Source organism: Clupea harengus, chromosome 16 (genome assembly GCF_900700415.2).
Source record: "Clupea harengus chromosome 16, Ch_v2.0.2, whole genome shotgun sequence".
Lineage (NCBI taxonomy): Eukaryota > Metazoa > Chordata > Actinopteri > Clupeiformes > Clupeidae > Clupea > Clupea harengus.
Window position 1 is genome coordinate 22,275,190 of NC_045167.1, and position 21,038 is coordinate 22,296,227.

The 21,038-nt window shown below is 45.4% G+C and overlaps 2 protein-coding genes across 3 annotated transcripts in view; both read left to right on the plus strand.

The window, feature by feature from the left end:
• The first annotated feature begins 263 nt into the window (after positions 1–263).
• Positions 264–12,224, plus strand: cep83 (centrosomal protein 83). Of its 2 annotated transcripts, none has more exons than XM_031582400.2 (16): positions 264–371; positions 1,710–1,919; positions 2,349–2,499; positions 3,000–3,092; positions 3,573–3,704; positions 3,960–4,211; positions 4,496–4,627; positions 5,001–5,115; positions 5,342–5,486; positions 6,059–6,208; positions 6,434–6,509; positions 7,128–7,285; positions 9,660–9,789; positions 9,883–9,986; positions 10,476–10,641; positions 11,573–12,224. In XM_031582400.2, exons 2-16 carry the CDS (start codon positions 1,711–1,713, stop codon positions 11,810–11,812), a joined length of 2,253 nt encoding a protein of 750 aa, XP_031438260.1. In that variant the 5' UTR covers positions 264–371; position 1,710; the 3' UTR covers positions 11,813–12,224. The 2 variants fall into 2 exon arrangements, with proteins under 2 accessions (XP_031438260.1, XP_031438261.1); XM_031582401.2 differs by having other exon boundaries at positions 277–371; positions 1,705–1,919.
• A 734-nt stretch (positions 12,225–12,958) lies between these two features.
• The window catches only part of uhrf1bp1l (UHRF1 binding protein 1-like), a 58,454-nt gene continuing 50,374 nt past the window's right edge, over positions 12,959–21,038 (plus strand). Inside the window, exon 1 of the mRNA XM_031582399.2 lies at positions 12,959–13,284. Within this exon, the coding sequence (XP_031438259.1) occupies positions 13,241–13,284 (44 nt within the window). The 5' untranslated portion in view covers positions 12,959–13,240. The remainder of the gene's footprint in view (positions 13,285–21,038) is intronic.

A 21,038-nucleotide genomic window follows, 5' to 3' on the forward strand; every position in this document is an offset into this window, starting at 1 on the left:
ATATCAAATGCTAATGTGGAACATGAATGTATTCTTTTTCTAGGCTATTTCTGTCTTGAGTCCCAATAAAAATGTATAGTTTTTGCCGGGCATTTTGCCTTGGGGCAATTATATTATGGCTTAGACAAGTGAAATATAAAAAACCCTGTACTGAGGTTTAGTCTCTTAAATAAAAGCGCCATAAATATCAAGAATTTTAAGATTTTCTTGCAACCATACATCACAGCCAAATAAGACTACAGCTCCCGTCATTCAACTTGCATTTGTATTCTCTTCCTTCAGGGATGGTTAGAGTAGTGGGTGGATGATGGCTAGCTAGCCTCCAAGCTAGGTTAATAAACTTGTGGAAGGGGGAGTCCTCTCAGGCTGAGGTAAGGAACAGTAGTTGCCTTTCAGCGGATTACTCTGCGAGTGCATTTCTATTAATAATAAGAGATGACAACAAAGCATGCAAAAGCATCTGAAATGTACTGGCATTTTTACGTGTCAGGTATTAAGCCTTGGCGAGCCGAAGTTAGCTACAGATAACTAGCGTCACAATGTCAAGTTTGGAGAAAAAGCGCCATTTTTAAATTTAGAAAGCTGATGTATGCATGACATCAGAGCATGTCCGCTATTTGGTAGTCTCTTCAATAAGTTACTGTAAAGGACATGACTAATGCCTAATACGTCAGCTTTTGTTCGCCTAATAAGAACTGTTCTGGTTTTGGCTAAGGTGAGCTAACCTTAACACAAGCTAGTTATCCTAGCTACTATGTTAGCCATGGGTTTGTCATGAGTTGGCCAACGACGACCTGGCTTATCCTGAACAACTAAGTCCATAGTAACGTTAGTGCCTATCGTTAGCTAACAAGGAGCATTTCAGCTGATAATTAAGTTGGCGTGCGAAATCTTTAAATTGCTGTCACTTTACTAACTACTCGGGATATCATATGACCAGTTATGTAAGGATGTAAACACAAGCACGATGTATTCATCCAGTAGTTCACAACAGTTTGGTCTGTCCTAGCTAACGTTAATTTAACTTAGTGTGTCCTACGATAGGTGACTCTAGGTACAATCACCTTGAACAGTAAATGCTATTAGGAACACTGCTCCTATTGCTGGTTTGTCACCGACCACATATTCCCTTGGTAATGCAGCGTATCCACAACAAAAGCCAGCTGGGAAATCTTTGGAAATCGCCTAGTTAAGGAAGCATTTAGGTTAGGATTGCCTTGAGTTGTTGAGATGATTAGAGAGTTACAAGTGGTTTGAAAGAGTCCTCATTGCCCTGGCAACAGTGTGACCTCTTATGATTAGCTGGATCCCTAATCACTCATCTCTCACAAGAGTCCAAGCCAGTGTCTTCGTATGATTGCTCCACATTCGCCGTCGTTATTGTCGCTGGCAACATCTTGAACGTTGTCATTATCCAAAACATTTGCGAGTGATCTGATTAAACTCGGCCTTGAAGTGATTTCTGCCCGTGGGTGGCAGAATCGGGAGCGGTTTATAAGTGATTGGTGACTTTGGCGTTTGTGGAGGTCATTTCGATGGTTGGCGACCTCTTGGGGTAGCTATAAAAGGAGGTGCAACCTCTCTCTCCCTGTCCATCGCTCTCTTTTTATATACCTCTCTCTCTCTCTCTCTCTCTCTCTCTCTCTCTCTCTCTCTCTCTCTCACTCTCTCTCACAAACACACACACACTTGTGTGTCATGGAGGACAGGATGAACCACTCAAGCCTGGCACAGTCTGCACCTCCCCTTGTGCTCCCGACTCTGGATATGGGGAGCATTAAGCAACCCACCGGTTTGCTTGGAGGGTCTCTGGGTCTGGGGTCTTCAGATATGGAGCTGCAGAAGATGATGATCGACGAGAGGATGCGCTGTGAGCATCATAAGACAAACTACCAAACCCTCAAGGCAGAGCACACCAGGTAAGCTTTACCCTTTACTCACCAATTGGGTTAAGTTCATATGGAATTTACTGATGGTTAGGACCTTAATGCCATAGCAGAAAGAAGCAGTTCAGCTTTAACACTGTTTTGTCGAACCCTTCTGATAACTACATTCAAATGCAATACCGTGACAGTGACAGATCACAATATGAGTATACATAAGTTACATCTACAGAGCATGACTTGCAAATGATTTGTAACCAGTGCTTATATTTATTGGTTATTCAAAACCAGTATTAGGGGATTTTTGGTGGACCAGTCACCTTGGTTGTTTTTGGTATTTAGGAAAGACCTTGCTATGAGGGAGTGACGTGTGTGTATGGGTGTGTATGGGTGTGTGTGTGTGTGTGTGTGTGTGTGTGTGTGTGTGTGTGTGTGTGTGTGTGTGTGTGTGTTTTACCCCCACAGGCTGCAGGATGAATACACACGTGCCCAGACTGAGCTGAAGCGGCTGCTGTCGGAGAAGCAGATGTCGCAGGAGAAGCTGCAGCTGCTGCTCACTGAGATGCGGGGAGAGCTGCTGGACAAGACTAGACAGATGGAGGAGCTGAGGCTGCAGGTACCGCTAGACTTGGGTCTACAGAAGAGATCTTATTAATTAGCAAAAAAAAGCACCAAAAATATATTAAAAAACCTTTTTTTTTATCAGAGCATGCTTTGCCTTTTTTGTCTGAGCTTTCCCCTACATCAAAGAACACCATTGTCACTTTAAGCACATTAGGTTTCCTTTCATAGCTTAAATAACCAGCCCTATCTCGTAAACCAGACCCAAAATGAAAATGTTACAACCCAGGGGGGCTGGATGGATAAATAAATGTCATTCAGCTAAAATGGGACTGACTCGATTTGGGCAGACCTCTAGGAAAGACACAAATATTCCAATTAAAGGATTCAGGTTGCTTGCAAGGGCAGTGTTTGTTTTACGTGTGTGATTTATGAATGCTTTTGTTTTTGTTTGTGTGTGTTTTAAGCATGGATTAGATTACTCAGGTGTGTTAATCGTTTGTGTGTGTGTGTGTGTGTGTGTGTGTGTGTGTTGTCTCTGTGTCTCATCGTCAGATCATAACCCCCCAGAGACAGGAGCTGTTGAGGGCTCAGATTCAGCAGGAGCTGGAGGTGCCCATGAGGGAACGCTTCAACAAACTAGAGGAGGTGAGATCACTATAGAACACTCGTCAATCCTAGGAGACGCCTTCTGAGATCACTATAGAACACTCGTCAGTCCTAGGAGACGCCTTCTGCAACCTGCAGCTGCAAGCGTCATCTCAATGGCAACCAACGGACATTGCCATGGCGACCCTGGTGTTTGGTCTGTTAGGGTTGCTCTGCTTTGTGGAAACTGGATATTCCTCAGAAGGGCCATTTTAATGTGTTCACTCACTGCATAATCCACTGGAATATAGTAAATATATACTAATACTATATATTTGTTTACTAAAAGTAAAATAAACAGATTCATTTAACTGTTAGGAGCCAATAACACTATAATTATGGAATGATGTTTTTGAGGGGAATAAATCACAGTATACAAAAGTTCAGTGTAATAAAAAGCCAACTGGCAAAGGTATATATACCTTATCATATTTATTCTCTCTCTCTCTCTCTCTCTCTCTCTCGCTCTCTGTGTCTCAGGAGGCGGAGAAGTATCGCTCCGAGTACAATAAGCTCAGGTATGAGCTCACCTACCTCAAGTCAGAGCTTCACCAGCAGAGAGAGGAGCACACACGGGTCCTGGAGGAGAAAAAGATGCGATATGATGCTGAGGTGTGTGTGTGTGCCTGTGTCTGTGTGTTTGTGTGTGTGTGTGTGTGCGCGCTAGTGTGTCTTGAGAAGCTTTGACACACACCAACTCCAGTAAACCGCACAGCAGCCAATTAGATAGCCGTGGAGCACCACCAAGCTGAAAGCACTGGTTCACAATGTCCCATCTAAGATGTCAGCAAGTGAACACGTGACCCAGTGTGCCTGGAGCAGAGCCCTTTGGCCCTGTGTTGATGCCCACGTGTCTGGTGTCTGTAGGTGTCTCGTCTGGAGCAGGATAGGGAGCAGCTGGCCGTGCAGCTCCAGAGCGGTGACCCGGCGCGGGACGGGCGACGCGTGGAGGCCCTGCTGCGCGAGAAGGCCCAGCTGCACCAGCGGCTCAAGGGCCTGGAGGCCGAGGTGGCTCAGCTCCGCGCCGAGAGGGACAGCTCCGGCTCCCAGGCCGACAACGTGCAGCGAATCCAGATGCGTCAGCTAGCCGAGACCCAGGCTTCGGTCAAGTCTTTGGAGGTGAGCAGAGGCTAAGAGAAAACCCCCCCCCCCTCCCCCCACACACACACTCATATGACTATTCCGTTGTTGCACCACCACATTTAGTGTTAAACATTCTTTACATTTGCATTTATTAATACTGGGTTCAAGTGGTAGACTAGGCCTCACCTCTTTGTGCGGTGGTCTGTGTGGTTGGTGTGTGTGTGTGTGTGTGTGTGTGTGTGTGTGTGTGGTTGGTGTGGTGGTGGTGTGTGTGTGTGGTGGTGTGTGTGGTTGGTGTGTGTGTGGTTGGTGTGCTACAGGCGGAGAAGCAGTCTGTACGGATGCAGCTGGAGCGGGTCGAGAACGAGCTGCAGCTCAGCCAGGAGCAGAACTCACAGCTCACCACCCGGCTGCACAAGGCAGAGAGAGAGGTCAACATGCTCACCAGCCAGGTCAACCCAACCCCTCACCTTTCACCTCTGACTCATGACCTCTTAAAGGTCACATTCAAAATTATAGGGATGGAATGACCTTGAGGTTGCTGAATCCTGCTTTTAACAATTTAACAGCTTTTGGCCTGGTCGCTTTAATTGAACCTGCCATTATATTTTAATTTATGTCATGTTGCTGAATGAAAGTAAAAATAAAGCCATTAGTTCAGTAGAAGAATGATGGCATGGCCTAATCTGTTATGACCTCATTTGTTACTAGCTGACCAGCAGGACTTATTATAAAGCCGTTTGCCAAACAGTTTGACGAGGTCAATTAAATTCTGTTAAATGTATGTGTGCTTAGATGCTGATGTGCTGGTGTGTGTTGATGCAGGTCGAGGGGATGAAGCACAGTCACAAGCTTGAGGTGACTAATGTGAAGCTGGAGTGTGTCAGAGGCAAAGGAGAGCTGGAGAGAGAGAGGGACGCGCTACACAGCCAAGTGGATGGTACAGACCTCTCTCAGTCTCTCTTCCCACACTTTATCTCTCTCTCTTTCTCTTGTTTTGGTTTGTCTGTCTATCCCTCATGCACCCTTTTTTCTCTATATGTTCTTATATAATTTTTTCCTGCTCTTCTCCTTCTCTCTTTTGGTCTGTTTCTTTCTCTCCTTTGTCCCATATCTCCCCCCTCTCTCACCCCTCTCCACCCCCCTCACCCTCCGGTCTCCCCCAGCCCTGCAGTCTGATGTGGAGGTGTTGCGGATGACGGTGGAGAGGAACAAGGAGATGCTGACTGAGAAGGAGAGGGAGATGGTGCGCCGGGTGCAGGCAGCCCGCGAAGAAGAACTCCACAAAATGGCTGCCGTTCAAGAAGAGAAGTGAGAACACTGTCTGTCTGTCTGTGTCTCTTCAATTTTTCTGTCTCTTCTCTTTCTCTCTCCAACTACTTTTTGTCATTCTGTGGCTGTGAGATTGGTTTGTTTTATAGTGTATGTGTATATGTTTTTGTGTCTGTGTTAGTGTGTGATCTGTGATATAGACAGTATTTACGAGTGTGTATTAAAGCAGCATAACGGAAGAATTGCTAATCGCTAACGAGATGCTAGCGGCTAAAACTAGCGAAACCTCTTGAAATGTGCTTACTTAGACACTATGACAAACTAGTTAGTCAACAACTGTCCTAACACAGTCAAACATCAAGCAAGTGCAACACAAGACAAAGCAAGACGGCAAATAAGCTACTTACTAGTTCGACAGACAGTAGAAACCGGGCGGCTTCAGGCAAACCTACATAACGCAGTAATATGCCTACGGACCCTGGTATGGCAATGGCACGGAAGCGATTCTCCATATTAAAAGTCATTTTTAAGCTGTTATTTTAAGGTAAAACTGCTTATCCTAACCCTAACCCTGAAGTGCAATTACTGCATAATGCCACTTTAATGTGTAGGATTGAGATGGACAACCGCTTGGCGGAGCTGGAACAGCAGAAGGCGCTACAGGAGGCAGCAGCCAGCGCTCAGAGAGACGAGTGGGAGGAGCGTATCCGTAGCAGCCAGCTGGGGGAGGAGTCTATGCGGAAAGAAGCCCACAGCCTGAGGTACGTCAAGTCCACAGCCTGAGGTACATCAAGCCCATCCGATGTCAAATTGATTCGTTCAGAACTCATTCTGAATGAAATGGTAACTCTCATGGCATTAAGCTAGAATTAAGCTGTAAACTCAAATATTCTTTGAGTTGTAACTCTAGGATGTTGTTACATTACTTTTGGATGTGTATGTTTATGTGCACGTGTGTGCATTTGTGTGTGTGTTTGTGTGTTTAGGGGGAAGATGCAACAGCTCAGTGTTCAGCTGGAGGAGCTCGAGAGACAGCAGTCAGAGAACCTGGAGCTGAGACAGGTAAAGGAGGCGCCGTTACAGTACTGTTGTGTATATTTGAAGTGGAGGGATCTGTGTATGTAAAGTAGAGTGGTTTTGGGTCAGATTCCTTCCTGAAGAAAGACTCGTCTGTGAAATGTGATTTCCCACAATTGCGATTACTTTCTTATTACCGCATTATTTATGGGGGGGGGGGGGGGGGGGGGGATGCAATTGATTTTATTTAAAGTGCAAGATGGTGGGACTGGCCAGTGATGGTTTAAGGATTATGATGCAAGTCACTTTAATGTATAAGTTGCTACACACAGCTTGTTTAACGTTACAACATTACATCACATAGCAGTTGCAGAGAGCAGGCTTTGTAGTATTACATTTCACCTGCCCTAGCTGGTGTTCAATTACAACTAGCCTACAAAGAGCATTGATTAAACAGATAATTTGCATTTGGTTTCATGTAGCAACTTTTTTTTTTTTTTTTTTTCAAAAGTCATTAAAGTTTTACCTTTTGCCTTTCAACTCAGCATGCCCAGTGGTCATATCTAGCACACCAGCTACATCACACTACATTACAGTTTGCATATGCAGAAGTCAGACTCATCTCCAGACTCATCCTTCCTCTCATCTCCCCCCGACCCCCAGAGGAACCAGGAGCTGAGCACACAGCTGGGCACGCTGTCCCAGTCGGAGAGTGAGCTCCTGGACACCAACCAGCGCCTCAGAGACAGCCTGGAGCGCGTGAGGGAGGAGCTGAGGAACACCCGCACCCAGATGGAGAAGACCCAGCAGGAGGCAGAGAGGTGAGAGAGTGCTGATACACTTAAACATCTAGGTGAGAGAGGCCCCTTCGACACAGTGCTGCTGATACACTTAAACATCTAGGTGAGAGAGGCCCAACAGCCTTCGACACAGTGCTGATACACTTAAACATCTAGGTGAGAGAGGCCCCTTCGACACAGTGCTGATACACTTAAACATCTAGGTGAGAGAGGCCCCTTCGACACAGTGCTGATACACTTAAACATCTAGGTGAGAGAGGCCCCTTCGACACAGTGCTGATACACTTAAACATCTAGGTGAGAGAGGCCCCTTCGACACAGTGCTGATACACTTAAACATCTAGGTGAGAGAGGCCCCTTCGACACAGTGCTGATACACTTAAACATCTAGGTGAGAGAGGCCCCTTCGACACAGTGCTGATACACTTAAACATCTAGGTGAGAGAGGCCCAGCAGCCTTCGATACAGTGCTGATACACTTAAACATCTGAAATTCAAACATCTGAAATTCAAAGCACATTCTACACTAGATGGTGCCTACCACTTTAAGATGGAGTCTGCAATGTGGGCGAAAGGTTGTTGATATCGGAGCTCAACAGCCAATTCAATGACATCCCTCCCTTCCGTGCTCCTGAAGCAACGTGTTGCTGTTGTTGTTTATGTCTCAGCCAATATGTTTGTTTCCCATTTACAGAGCTAGGATTGTGTACGAACACACACGTTTTAGTTTTTTAGCGCAGATGCTGAACGGACAGCTAGAGCACCCTACCTTTTAAAGGTGCAATGTGTAAGATTTAGTGGCATCTATTGGTGAGGTTGCTGAATTGCAACCAACTGAAAACCCGTTACTTTCCAAGCGTCAAGTGCCATAAAAACACGAAAGGCCCTCTCTAGAGCCAGTGTTTTGATTTGTCCCTTCTGGGCTACTGTAGAAACATGGCGTCGCAACATGACGAACTCCGTGGAAGAGGACCCGCTTCCTGTGTAGATACGAAGGCCTCATGATACTGTGTTCAGTTTCTGCTAATAGATCCCCCTGAATCCTACACACTATACATTTAAAGCAAGCACTAATACACTTAAACACCAGAAATACAGAGCACGTTTTACACTAGATGTCGTGCAGAAGCTGCCTCACTTGCTGGGTGATCTTTTATTTTTTTATTATTTAATTTTTATTTTGGTCATTCGGGTACAATCAAACATGACACATTTACAATACCTTAATACTTCAATACTTTGAAAGCACACAAGTTCCTTCCTAGTTCAGGACTCATTACTAGGCAAAATATCATTTTGAACTTATATCTGTCAATTCTTTACTATGACCAAAATGGGTGATCTTTTATTAAGAGAGCATCATTTCTATGCTTCAAGACACATTTTTCTGCTTGTCGGGCATGAGCGGCATGCTAGTGTATGTATACAGTGCATTTAGAAGGTATTCAGACCCCTTCACTTCTTTCACATTTTGTTATGTTGCAGCCTTATCATCTTTGAGATGTTTGTACTATGTCTGTATAAGGTGTCACAGCTGACAATGCATATCAGAGCAAAAACCAAGCCATGCAGTGGAAGGAACAGCCTGCAGAGCTCAGAGACAGGATTGTGTCGGCACAGATCTGGGGAAGGCTTCAGAGATATTTCTACTGCATTGAAGGTTCCCAAGATGGCTGTCCACTGACAGTCTCCATCCAACCTGTTTTCTCTTTATTATGGGTTATTGAGTATAGAGTGATGAGGGAAAAAAATTATTTAAATGGTTTTGGCATAAAAACTGAAGGGGTCTATATACTTTCTGAATGCACTTTACACTGATGGTGTTTTTGTGTCTCCTTTGTGGATGTTAACTCCTAATTAGAATGAAAATAAACCTTTGGTCAGGCTGCAGGTCACACCTCAGTGGAACAGCTACCTGGACTGCTGAATCAAGACTGCTGGAGCGGAATAGAGGCTTTGCTTATGCATACAAATGAGAGCCAGTCCTCCTCACCATGTGTTCAGTGTGAATGGAGCTTTTGTCTGGTTACAGCATACAATAGCGGAAGAAAGGCATTTATAGCTGCTAATAGTGCTATTAGCAGCAAGTACTGATGACCCTGCTTAATGGCCACAGTAATATGAGATAAAGCAGCTCCAATTGAATGACACTAAGAACAACAACAACTTGCTGGAATTGGCACCTGACTCTCCATTTTAATTACCGCCTCTGACAATTCCCTGTGCATTTGAAACCTTGGCTCTGAAACTCTGCAATAATCATTTCCTCACCTCCCTCCCCCTTTACAGCACTCTCTTACAGTTCCTCTCACTTCCTCACTTTTTTTTAAGTTCCACTTCAGATTTGGCTCATTCCTTCATGCAGTCGTCGTTCTCTCCTTTCTGACATGTGCAGGCTGGTGGAGGAGAGGAGGGTGGAGTGGCTGGAGGAGAAACACAAGCTGCAGGAGCAGGACGCCGAGCTACAGGACAAATACAACCAGGCCAAGGAGCGCCTGCAGAGGGCAGCACTGGCCCAGAAAAAGGTCAGGGAAGGAGAAATATAACTGCTTAAATTGTGCCTTAGGCCTAGAGTTGAATGTTAATGTGGTTGCCCTCTAAAATTCTGTCTGTTTCAGAGGAAAACCATGTCGGAGGCCAAGGAGAAGAAACTGCTGGATAAAATCCAGCTGTTGGAGGCCAAAGTGGAGGAGCTGGAGATTGAAGTCAGCACGGCCAAAAAGTATGTCCTGTCTCTATACCCAAATCAAACGGTATTGCAGATACTGCTATTGTGTAGCCTTGGGAGGTAGCCTTGTGTCCTGTAGCCTTATCTCTATGGTAGAACATGTGAGGCAGTTGCACTAGAAAGAGGGCTCCTGGGTGTGCAACTGCAGTTATCAACCGGTAACATCAAGTACAGCAGGTGATGTGTTACTTCTTGAAGATGGGTGCTATCTTTGAGCATATGGGCACATTCAGTCAGGTTTGTACTCTTAAATGTGTGTGTGTGTAATGTGTATGCACACTTGCTGTATGTGTATGCAATATTAGATTAGATTCAACTTTGTTGTCATTGCACAGAGTACAAGTTCTGAGACAACGTGTATGTAATCCGCTGTGTCAATATGATTGGGAATGTGCTCCTTGTGTGTCTGTTGCCATGTGTGTGTCTGGATTCATCCTCTCACTTGTGTGTGTGTGTGTGTGTGTGTGTGTGTGTGTGTTTTAGGAGGTCACACTCAGACGAGCACGCTCAGATGCAGCGGCGTCTGAAGGAGCTGCAGCGCAGACACAGCGAGTTCCGCAGGCTGCTGATTGGACAGCAGTTCTCCTCCACGCCCGGGCCCCCCTCAGTGTTGCTCCCAGGGTCCGAGGGGCTCTTCCCCAACCTACAGGTAAGGCCCTGACTCTTTCCTAACCTACAGGTAGGGCTCTGACTCTTCCCACACCTACAGGTAGGGCTCTGCCTCTTCCCCAACCTACAGGTAGGGCCCTAACTCTTCCCCAACCTACAGGTAGGGGGTCTGGCTCTTCCCCAACCTACAGGTAGGGGGTCTGGCTCTGAGTAAACACTCAGGCTGGACAGGGATGAGCATTTCCAGTAGCAGTTAGGGAACCCATTTTAAAGGGACACGGTAGAATACACCTAAAATGTTAATCTAGGTGTGAGACCTTGCCCCTTGATTTCAGCTTTCTGAAACGTATCTGGAACTGATGTTACAACTTCTCTCTACTCGCTCCACTTGGTCTCTTTGTTCTTGGTCTTACACTCTTCCTCTCTGTTCTTGGTCTTACACTCTTCCTCTGTGTTCTTGGTCTTACACTCTTCCTCCTTGTTCTTGGTCTTACACTCTTCCTCCTTGTTCTTGTTCTTACACTCTTCCTCTTCCTCCTTGTTCTTGGTCTTACACTCTTCCTCCTTGTTCTTGGTCTTACACTCTTCATCTGTGTTCTTGGTCTTACACTCTTCCTCTCTGTTCTTGGTCTTACACTCTTCCTCTGTGTTCTTGGTCTTACACTCTTCCTCTCTGTTCTTGGTCTTACACTCTTCCTCCTTTCCTCTGCTCTCTTGTCTTTCATTACTTCTCCTCTTCTCCGCTTACCATCTCCTTATTCCGCTGCCTTCCTCCCAACTGCTCTCCCCCAACTTCTCTGAATCCATCCCTCTCTCTTTTGGCTATTTTTCTTCCTCTCTGCCCCCACTAACTCTCTCTCTCTCCCCCCCCCCTCTCTCTCTCTGTCTCTCTCTCTCTCTCTCTCTCTCTGTGTCTCTCTCTCTCTCTCTCTCTCTCTCTCTCTCTCCCTCTCTCTCTCTCTCTCCCTCAGGATGAGCAGCACCAGAGGGAGCTGTCAGTGCTGCGCAGGCGTCTAGAGGAGCTGGAGTGCAGTCAGCAGCAGCAGCTGGAGGAGCTGGGTCCCCCTCTGGACAGAGACAGAGACAGGGAGCGAGAGCGGGACTACAGCCTCAGGGACGGGGACGGGGACGGGGGCATCAGCCCACGGGACTACCGGGGCATCGCCCTGCACAGCAGCCTCAGCTCACGCGATGCCCTGCTTGACCTGTGACCTCTGGTTGACCCCTGTGACTTTGACCCTGGACCTTAAGACATGGAGTAATTACTCATGGACTTTTTTTTTTTTTTTATTGTATGTATATGTGCCAAAGGCTGAAGACTTTAAAAGATCTCGCCACTTGAGTGTTTGCTAATGGGTTTTCCCCACTGGTTTTAAAATCAAATCAGTGTTTCATGTGGTTGCACTATTTAAGTCCTTCTTTTAAGGCAAATGTTTTACGGCTAAAAAAAGCCTCCCAGTTTGCATTCAGGGATTTTAAACAAGTCTCAGCTTTTGGCTTGTTCTTCCATAATTTCGTCCTCAACAGACTTCAGCTTGTTTGCTAGCTCGAGTCTGATGTAAATATGTGGCGCTGTAAATATGGTGTTGTTTTTGACTCTGAGTAAAGATGAATACATAATGATGGGCAGTTTGTTTTTACATTGATTAAAAGGTGTTAGTGTTTTCCAGCCAAACATTGAAGCGTGTCAGAAGGAATGTCAAGATGTGCAGGATAGTGTCCTCGCCAATATACAAAAAGACAGTATAATCGTAAATGCACAGATAAAGAAAATCAGAGGGGTTAAGAACTGCTGTGAACACTGTTAAAGCTATGACTAAGCCAGCCATCAATATGGTAATAATGTCCTTATTTAGGACAAACAACTGTCCTGAACAGGCTGCATTGTTTCTAGCCTGTCACAAAGGAGAGATGTCTCAGTTGACTTTCTTTTCTTTTTTACATATTAGTTAAGCACCCTTGTGCCAGTGAAACTATTACAATATAGACCGTGTTTGAGCCACACCAGAACTAGACCAGCCGCTCAGTTAGTGGTGACTGAATGACAAAATTAATCTAAATTGAAGTTTAGTTGCAGTATAATGTGGTTTAATTGAATTTGAACTGAAACTACAGGTTGCAATCCTACAAAAGACCAAAATATGGAAAACACATTACATGCTGTGTTGCATACAGTGTGTGACTTCAACCGACTTCAATCATGAATAAATCAGAAGTCATTGGTAATCCAGAACCGTCTTAAAATCACCCTTTGAACCTTATAAATACAGAAAAGATCATTAATTCAGTAATAATTCTTCTGAGTCATTGAAAACTCCCAATCCAGTGCCTTGCTTTGGATCGTAGACCTATGACGCCACTGTTTCTCTCCCCGCCCATACGACGCGTTGACACTACAGGCCGCCTTGCGTCGCGTCTCCAGGTGATGAAGCTGTGTGGAGTCGAAAGTAAAGCGGCTATGCGGTCTGGTGTACTGTCTGTAGGCAAACGTACGAAGTGTTTCAGCCATAGGAAATGTCAAACAAACCAGTGTTTGTCGTTTTAATGGAAGAAGGCCAGTCCTGTTTTAAGGACGAGTGACGAAAATGAACGGAATAGATCATTTGACCCGCATCTGAGGATAAATCATTCATGCGGTCATGGCTGGGCTGATCAAGAAACAGATCTTGAAGCATCTCTCCAGGTCAGTTTTACCCATTATGTAGCTAACTAGCAACTGCTGCAGTTCAGTGTCACTATTAATGCTGACTTTATTTGAATAGCTAGCTGGGCAGCTTATTAGCAGCACATCCGACGTGTCTGGCACGATACTGGGTGCCCCTATGAATTGATATAACTCCACCAATTTCATGCCAAAATAGCTAGCTAGCAAGCTAACTTAATAAAGCTAGCATTTAAGATGACGTTTGTTAGCTAGTCAGCTAACTAGCTTGCTAAAGTTAGTCACTTAACGTCATCTAGTTGACAAGACACCATATTCATCTAAATTTCTAACTGATTTAAGTTATTCGGCAGTGTATCGTTAGCCAGATTACAGACATCACTAGCTAACGCCAAGACGGATAGAAAGAAGACCTTGGTAGCTACCTAGATATGGACTGTGTCCTATGCTAACATGGTGATAGGAATGGTAGCTAGTAGTAGCAAACGTTACCTAGTTGTGATAAATAGTAACGACAACGTTAGTGATTGTAAGCACTGTTCGGAATGGTAGATTTAACTTAATTTAGTAATTGTGTGTGCATGTCATCTAGTCCCAACACTGTCAGACTGCGAGGTATGTACACTAGGGTGTAACTTGGCTTGCAAGCCAACCTTAGCTGACATCCCCAGAATCGGACAACCAACAAGCTCGCTAAACAATCAGCTGCTCTGTTAAGTCGCGCGCTCTATTGCTGAATTAGACAACTAGCTACCATGCAAACCTCACTGACATCGTCATGAAGTTGTCAAACGCGATTTCATCAATCAGTATTATCTGCAGAATTGAGAGTACCCTTAAAGTTTATTTCTGTTTTTATTTACATTACAGCAGTCAACTGAATGTTAATTAGTTCTGAAATATTTGGCTTACTAGCAAATATAGCCCAGCAGGGATATCTCAAGGTTGATAACGTTCGATTGAATAGGAACCCAATGATTTCTAATGATTAGCTAACGTTAGCTTCTGTAGGTAGGTGATTCAGTGTGCGATGATTCAGCCAAAGGTAAAGTACTTGCTCCCTAGTTTACCACATAACGTCAGTGGTCTCTGTGCCCCTATGACATGTCTTCCCAAACTGAAAGCTCCCACCTGACATCTTACTTCAAGACATTTAATCAAGATTTGAAATACTCTCTTTCCCTGACTCTTACTCTTGCTCTCTACACACACACGACCTCTGTCTTCCTCTCTGCATCACATTGAGCTAAGCTTTCAACATGTCATCTCTGCCAAAGACCAGTGTATGCGGCCAATAACCTTGTCTTTGGGGATGGAGTGCAATCCATGCCAATCCCTGGTCCATTGTTTACGCCAGTGCCAGCTCCTGCACTCCTGCATTATTTATCGATTTCCTGCACCAGAGGGAAAGGGTATATGCAAACTTCCTAATTTTATTTTCAATAACTGAATGTGGCCATTGGATACAATGATGAATTGCAGAATGACATATGACATCGCCTGACTAGCTCTGAATACTTTATCACCCAGTTCTAGTTTCAGGCAGTGAGTCACATCAATCAAAAATGGAAACAAAAAAACAAACTGGTAGGAAAGGTCAGCCTGTAGGTCAGATCCCAGAAGTAACACGAACAATCTGTTTTCAGTTGCACAATGACACACGCTGATCGTTGGGATAAGGTGTCCGGCAGTTAAGCAGTATGATCATCTGAGTTGATCCTGCGAAGAACAAAACAGAACAAAGTAGAGTAAACTCTGTGCAAAAGACTGGAAAAACAGGCTAGAGGAGTCTCCCGTCGACCCCGATGGAGGTCCCTAGTGAACGCCATGTTCAGTTCTCCACGTCACAGGAGAGGGACATCATCATTCCATTGTGTATTCCTCAACAGTCGCCTAGTCATTGTTGAAGGTAGAAACACGGTTCTTAAAGCGCTGTTGGTAGAACATCCTCAACAGTCGCCTAGTCATTGTTGAAGGTAGAAACACGGTTCTTAAAGCGCTGTTGGTAGAACATCCTCAACAGTTGCCTAGTCATTGTTGAAGGTAGAAACACGGTTCTCAAAGCGCTGTTGGTAGAACATCCTCAACAGTCGCCTAGTCATTGTTGAAGGTAGAAACACTGTTCTTAAAGTGCTGTTGGTAGAACAAGGCTGTGTCAACACCAAGGGGCCAGCTGTAGATACTAGGTGGTGTTAGGGTTTTCTTTTAGGTGAACGCATCAGTCAGATAACTCTAGGCTGAGAGGTGAAGACAGACACAGGTATACACACACACACGCACACCTACAGTACATTCTCAACATGAGTCTATTGCTGTTGTAGGGAGCGGTGTCTGCTCCCTTGTTTCCCTATTGGGAATTTAGCTGTTTGTGTTGAAAAATGGGGTTAGATGTGATGTTGGAGTAGCCTGTGTAGCCATTTTTAGTTAACACACAAGACAGCTGTGCTGTAAGACGTCTGTGAGGCCTGAGACTGCAGGTTTCACAACAGGTATTGTCTGCCAATCAGCAGGAAATACTCTTGGGACTGACTCACTGACTGCTAACTACTTTGGAAAAATCTCAGCATGGAAATGTATCTGTAGATTGGCCTGGATTCTAAGAAAACGTAAACCCACACACACACACACACACACACACACACACACACAGCAGCAAAGGCTAACCGCTTTAGGTATGGGGATGCTGGCATTGTAAAAGTTGAATTAAAACGATTAGCGATGCAGTTAGTCCTCTCAAGTAGCATTCTTTCAGATCAAAGCACATTAGCATTATCCAACTGCTTGCCATGCTATGCCAACTATGAACCTCTCCATTAAGCAGACACACACACACACACACACACATGCTGTAAGGTGAGATGGCCGCTTTTCATTTTACTCTCAGTGGAGCTATCCTGGTCTAACTCAGTTCCCCTGTTTGTCAGTATGTCAATAACACTTGTCTGTTCCCATTATTGAATGCTTGTCTGTGGGATGGCTTGAGTCAGCATGGGGTGGAGGCCTGCTCAGAGATCTGTTCTTGTCTTGGATTGGGCCCAAGAAGTGGTGACATCCAGATCCAAACACTCTACCCTAATGTGTATCACCGTGAGCCCAATGAGAGGAAATGAGGACATTTAGAGGTGGGAGTGGGATGTAGGGAGCGATGCTGGTGCCAGGAGTGCCTGGGGGGGGGATATCTTCAAAACCGCGATCGAGTCAGATCAAGTCACGTGCTTAGCATCAGGTCGGATTGCTGTGAATGAAGTGTGTTTTATTCTCTGTGGATCAGACAGGTTTGTTGCTCTGTGTTTTTTTGTCCTTGTCAGTATTCGTTTTTTTCCCCATTTTATCTTGCTCTTTTACTGTCTTTCTCTTTCTGTCTTTTCCTTCAGTTTTCTGAATCATTTTTGCCTACTTGCACCTTTTATAAGAGGTGGATGTTATACCTGCTTGAAGCATTCTGACTGTCAGGCATTAATACTTCATAGATGCGAGGAAGCCTTTGACATTTTACTTGACTCATTATTGTGTGTGTGTGTTGGGACATGATGCGAGTGTTTTTGATAGAGAGATCCTCGAATTGGCCTCAGGGTCGCTGAAGCTGTTCTGTGTACCAGGTGTTAGACAGTGTTTTGCTGTGCAAACTGCAACGGGTTTCTCTTGTGGTGCCTTGAGAGGACTGGTTTCCATGTTGGGAATCAGTCGCCGCCTCTTTTCCACATAGTTTCCTCCAAGCAGCTTCCTGAAGGGGAAGGGAATTCCGATGCAGATTCTGCACTGCACTTCTGGAATGTGAGGAAAATTCCTTCTCTGACCTCAGTCTTCTGGTACATGTCATTGTGTGCTCTGAAGTCTGCTATGGATGGACAGATTCTGTGAGGAAGAGAGTATAGAGACACTGGGCTCTTTATCTTCCCAGAGCGACTGCAGGTATATGTTTAATGTAGGCACTTTTAACTTTGGCAGCATTTCATGTCACCGAGTCACAAATGTCACATTTCTGGGTGATCTTATTTTTGCATTGCCTGGCCTGTGTAATGTGTATGCCAGGATCTCTGTGAGTGTGAGTGCATCCTGGTGGGTTTCAGTGTACAGGACAAATAGGGTCAAAACTCAATCCACCTTCATCTTCATCTTCATCTTCATCTAGGTCTCAGAACAGCCAGACAGATAGAGGGGGAGAAGAGGAGAAGTTGAGCTTGGTTTCATTAAAAAGAATGGGTTGGGTGAAGTACATTTGTTTTGCAATCTGATATTTATATGCTCTGCTGTGTGTCGCCTCGTGATCATGCGGGCCTCAGAACTAGATGCAAATCTGACTCGTTGCCACAGAACTGCTGTGCCAATGGTGGAAGTTGGCAGTGGAATGGTCACAGACAACATCCTCTATTTTCACATCCTCAACTGACTGTAGTGCGATAATAATCTATGCTGTTGTAACTCTAAATGAAATCACCCACACTCACAACAATCTATGCTGTTGTAACTATACTCACAACAACAAGCAGCTCCCAACATCAGCTTCTCCTACTTCTCCAGTTCAGTGACTTCACCAGAAAACGACCTTAATACAGCCTAATGACAAATTAGAACTTGGAGAAGCATACTCAAGAAGAGGATACATTTTCCATCACCCTCTTTGCATTTGGTTTAAAAACAGAACACATTTGGTCCATCAAATGTAATGTTATCATCATGACTACTTTTTCTGACCCGTCTAAGTCTGTTCAGTCTTTTTTATTTCCCTTTTTTACCCAACAGAGCTATATCCAGTCAGTCTCTATGCTAAGGTCATATTGACGGGGGGTCCTTAGATATACCTCACGTCCCTTTGCCCCCAACACCCACCCCCCTTCATTCAGGTGTTCCCTTGGGTAGTTGTTGGCTGGGAGGGTTCAGCCTATGTGGCCTGCATGCGGAGTGTGTGTGTGTGTGTGTGTGGCCTGCATGCGGTGTGTGTGTGTGTGTGTGTGTGTGTGTGTGTGTGTGTATGTGTGTGTGTGTGTGTAGCCTGTGTGGCCTGCATGCGGTGTGTGTGTAGCCTGTGTGGCCTGCATGCGGTGTGTGTGTGTGTGTGTGTGTGTGTGTGTGTGTATAGCTTATGTGGCCTGCATGCGGGGCTGGGAGGGTTCAGCCTGTGTGGCCTGCATGCGGTGTGTGTGAGTGTGTGTAGCCTGAGTGGCCTGCATGCGGGGCTGGGAGTGCTGCCTTGCCCTTGCCCTGGGTCTGTGGAGCCCCGACACCTGATCACGGCAACACACACAGACAGACACACACACACACACACACACACACACACACACACACACACACACCCTGGGCCTGTGAAGCCCCGACACCTGATCGCAGCAACAGCAAGTGTATGAGAATAAATATTTAACAGCTCAGGCATGGTGACGTTACCATGGAGTCTGGCCAGACACCTGTGTGTGTGTGTGTGTGTGTGTGTGTGTGTGTGTGTGTGTGTGTGTGTGTGTGTGTGTGTGTGTGTGTGTGTGTGTGTGTGTGTGTGTGTGTGTGTGTGTGTGTGTGTGTGTGTGTGTGTGTGTGTGTGGCTCATTCAGAGAGCTCTGCTATACGTCACACTGGGTGTGGAGAGGCTGGCGTTCTGTGCTCTTCAATAATTCACACAGGAACCTTCAATGGTGTCTCTCTCTCATTTTCTCTCTCTCATTTTTTCTCTCCCTCTCTTTCTCTCTGGCTTTCCATCACCTACTCTCCCTCCATTGTGTTATCTCTGATCCTTCTACCCTCTCTCTCTCTCTCTCTCTCTCTCTCTCTCTCTCTCTCTCTCTTTCTTTCTTTCTCTCTCTCTCTCTCTCTCTCTCCGTTACTCCTTTTCTCCTCATCATTCTGTGTTTCTTCTTCAGGGGGTGTCTTGTTTCTCTTTTCTATCTATATTTATCCACTTCTCTCATTCATGCAGGTTGTCTCTTCTCGATATTTGACTCGTTTCCTCTTCCGCCTCTTTATTTCCCCATCCTCAGTAGTGTGACTGTCTGTCTTAAAGGGGACGGAGGAGAAAGAGACAGGCCAGAGATAACCTATGGAATGAGAAGGGGCGAGATGGAGAGAGACAGCGAGAGGGATACAGAGGCAGAGTTAGAGAGGGATAGAGATGTGGAGAGAGAAATGGAGAGACAGCGAGAGAGAGAGAGCGAGAGAGAGACAGATGCAGAGTTAGAGAGGGATAGAGATGTGGAGAGAGAAATGGAGAGACAGCGAGAGAGAGAGAGCGAGAGAGAGACAGATGCAGAGTTAGAGAGGGATAGAGATGGAGAAGGAGAGAGAGAGAGACAGCGAGAGGGAGATAGATACAGTGTTAGAGAGGAATAGAGATGTGGAGAGAGAAATGGAGAGACAGCGAGAGAGAGACAGCGAGAAAGAGACAGATGCAGAGTTAGAAAGGGATAGAGATGGAGAAGGAGAGAGAGGGGGGGAGAGAACACCAGTGAGTTTCCACAGGGCTGCACTCGGCTGTTCGGCTCAGTCCTGACATCATGTTTTCCCCTGGAGTGTCTGACTGGGTGGATCCTCTGGCTACATGCTGGACACCCTCCCTACCCGTTCACTCAGTGTGTGTGTGTGTGACGTGGCGCTCTTTTTCAATCCCTCTCGCTGTCTCTCTCTCTCTCTCTCTTTCACCCCCTCTCGCTGTCTCTCTATCGCTCTCTCTCTAACTCTCTCCTTCTGTCTTTCTATCACCCCCTCTCCCCTCTCATTTCTGTTGTGCTGTATTTAGCCTAAGTAGACATATGAGACATGTTGTTTAGGCCCATAAGAAATTGTTTGTTTGTGCGTGTGCGTTTGCGCTGATGACGAGGGTGGAAAGCAACTCTCTCTCTTTCTCTCTGTGTGTGTGTGTGGGTGTGGGTGTTTCACTCTCATTTTGCTCAAATAAGTTGCACAATCATGTTTGCATGGTGAGGAATGCAAAGACCTTTGTGTGTATGTGTGTCAGTCTGTCTCTGCATTCAGCTTTGATCTTCTCATTGCCCTCCTTTCATGTGAGCTGCTGGCTCATTTGTGTAAGTGTGAGATTACTGTGTAAACTAGATTAGCTGAGCAGTCAGTGTCTCAGGGACACACACACACACACACACACACACACACACACACACACACACAGGCTGTGTCTCAGGGAGGGGCCCGAGTGACACAGAGAGACAACAGCACAGATCAAAGTTGTATTAATAGTGGCTCAGTGGCCTTTGTGAGTCAGTGTGGTTCGCCGAAGCATTGGGTTGTTTACCTCTGTGCCAAGGAAAGAGATGGGAACCTTCTGGAATTACTTTTATGTATGAATTTGTGTGCATAAATCTGCCTTCAAATGTGGCCTGTTCATTTAACAAACATCTACAGATGAAAAAACGAATAAAACACAAATTATTGCATTCTACCTATTCATATTAAAATCTGTAAAACAAAAGTGAAAACCTCTAGGCTAATCACCAACAAAAGCTGAAGTCAGTCAGCCTAGGTCTTTGGTTCTTCCAGTTGACCCCTGTGTTGTGGCTGATGCAGCAAGTAGGCTCAGGGTAGCCTAATGCATCTTTTGTCACTTTAGTAGCATTATCTTTGCCTTATAGTAACTTTGCTGTTGAGTTGCTGTATGCTGTTTATAGCAGTCATAGACCCATGACCTTGGCTCTGTACTTTAATGACTGGTTTACGGTCGACAGCCTGCTTATTAGTGCAGACTGGCCCATTCAGCAAATGTGGACGTCAGCATTGCACTGAAAGTATGTCAACCAAAAAATTGGATCATTACTCGAGAGAAGAAGAAATGCTTG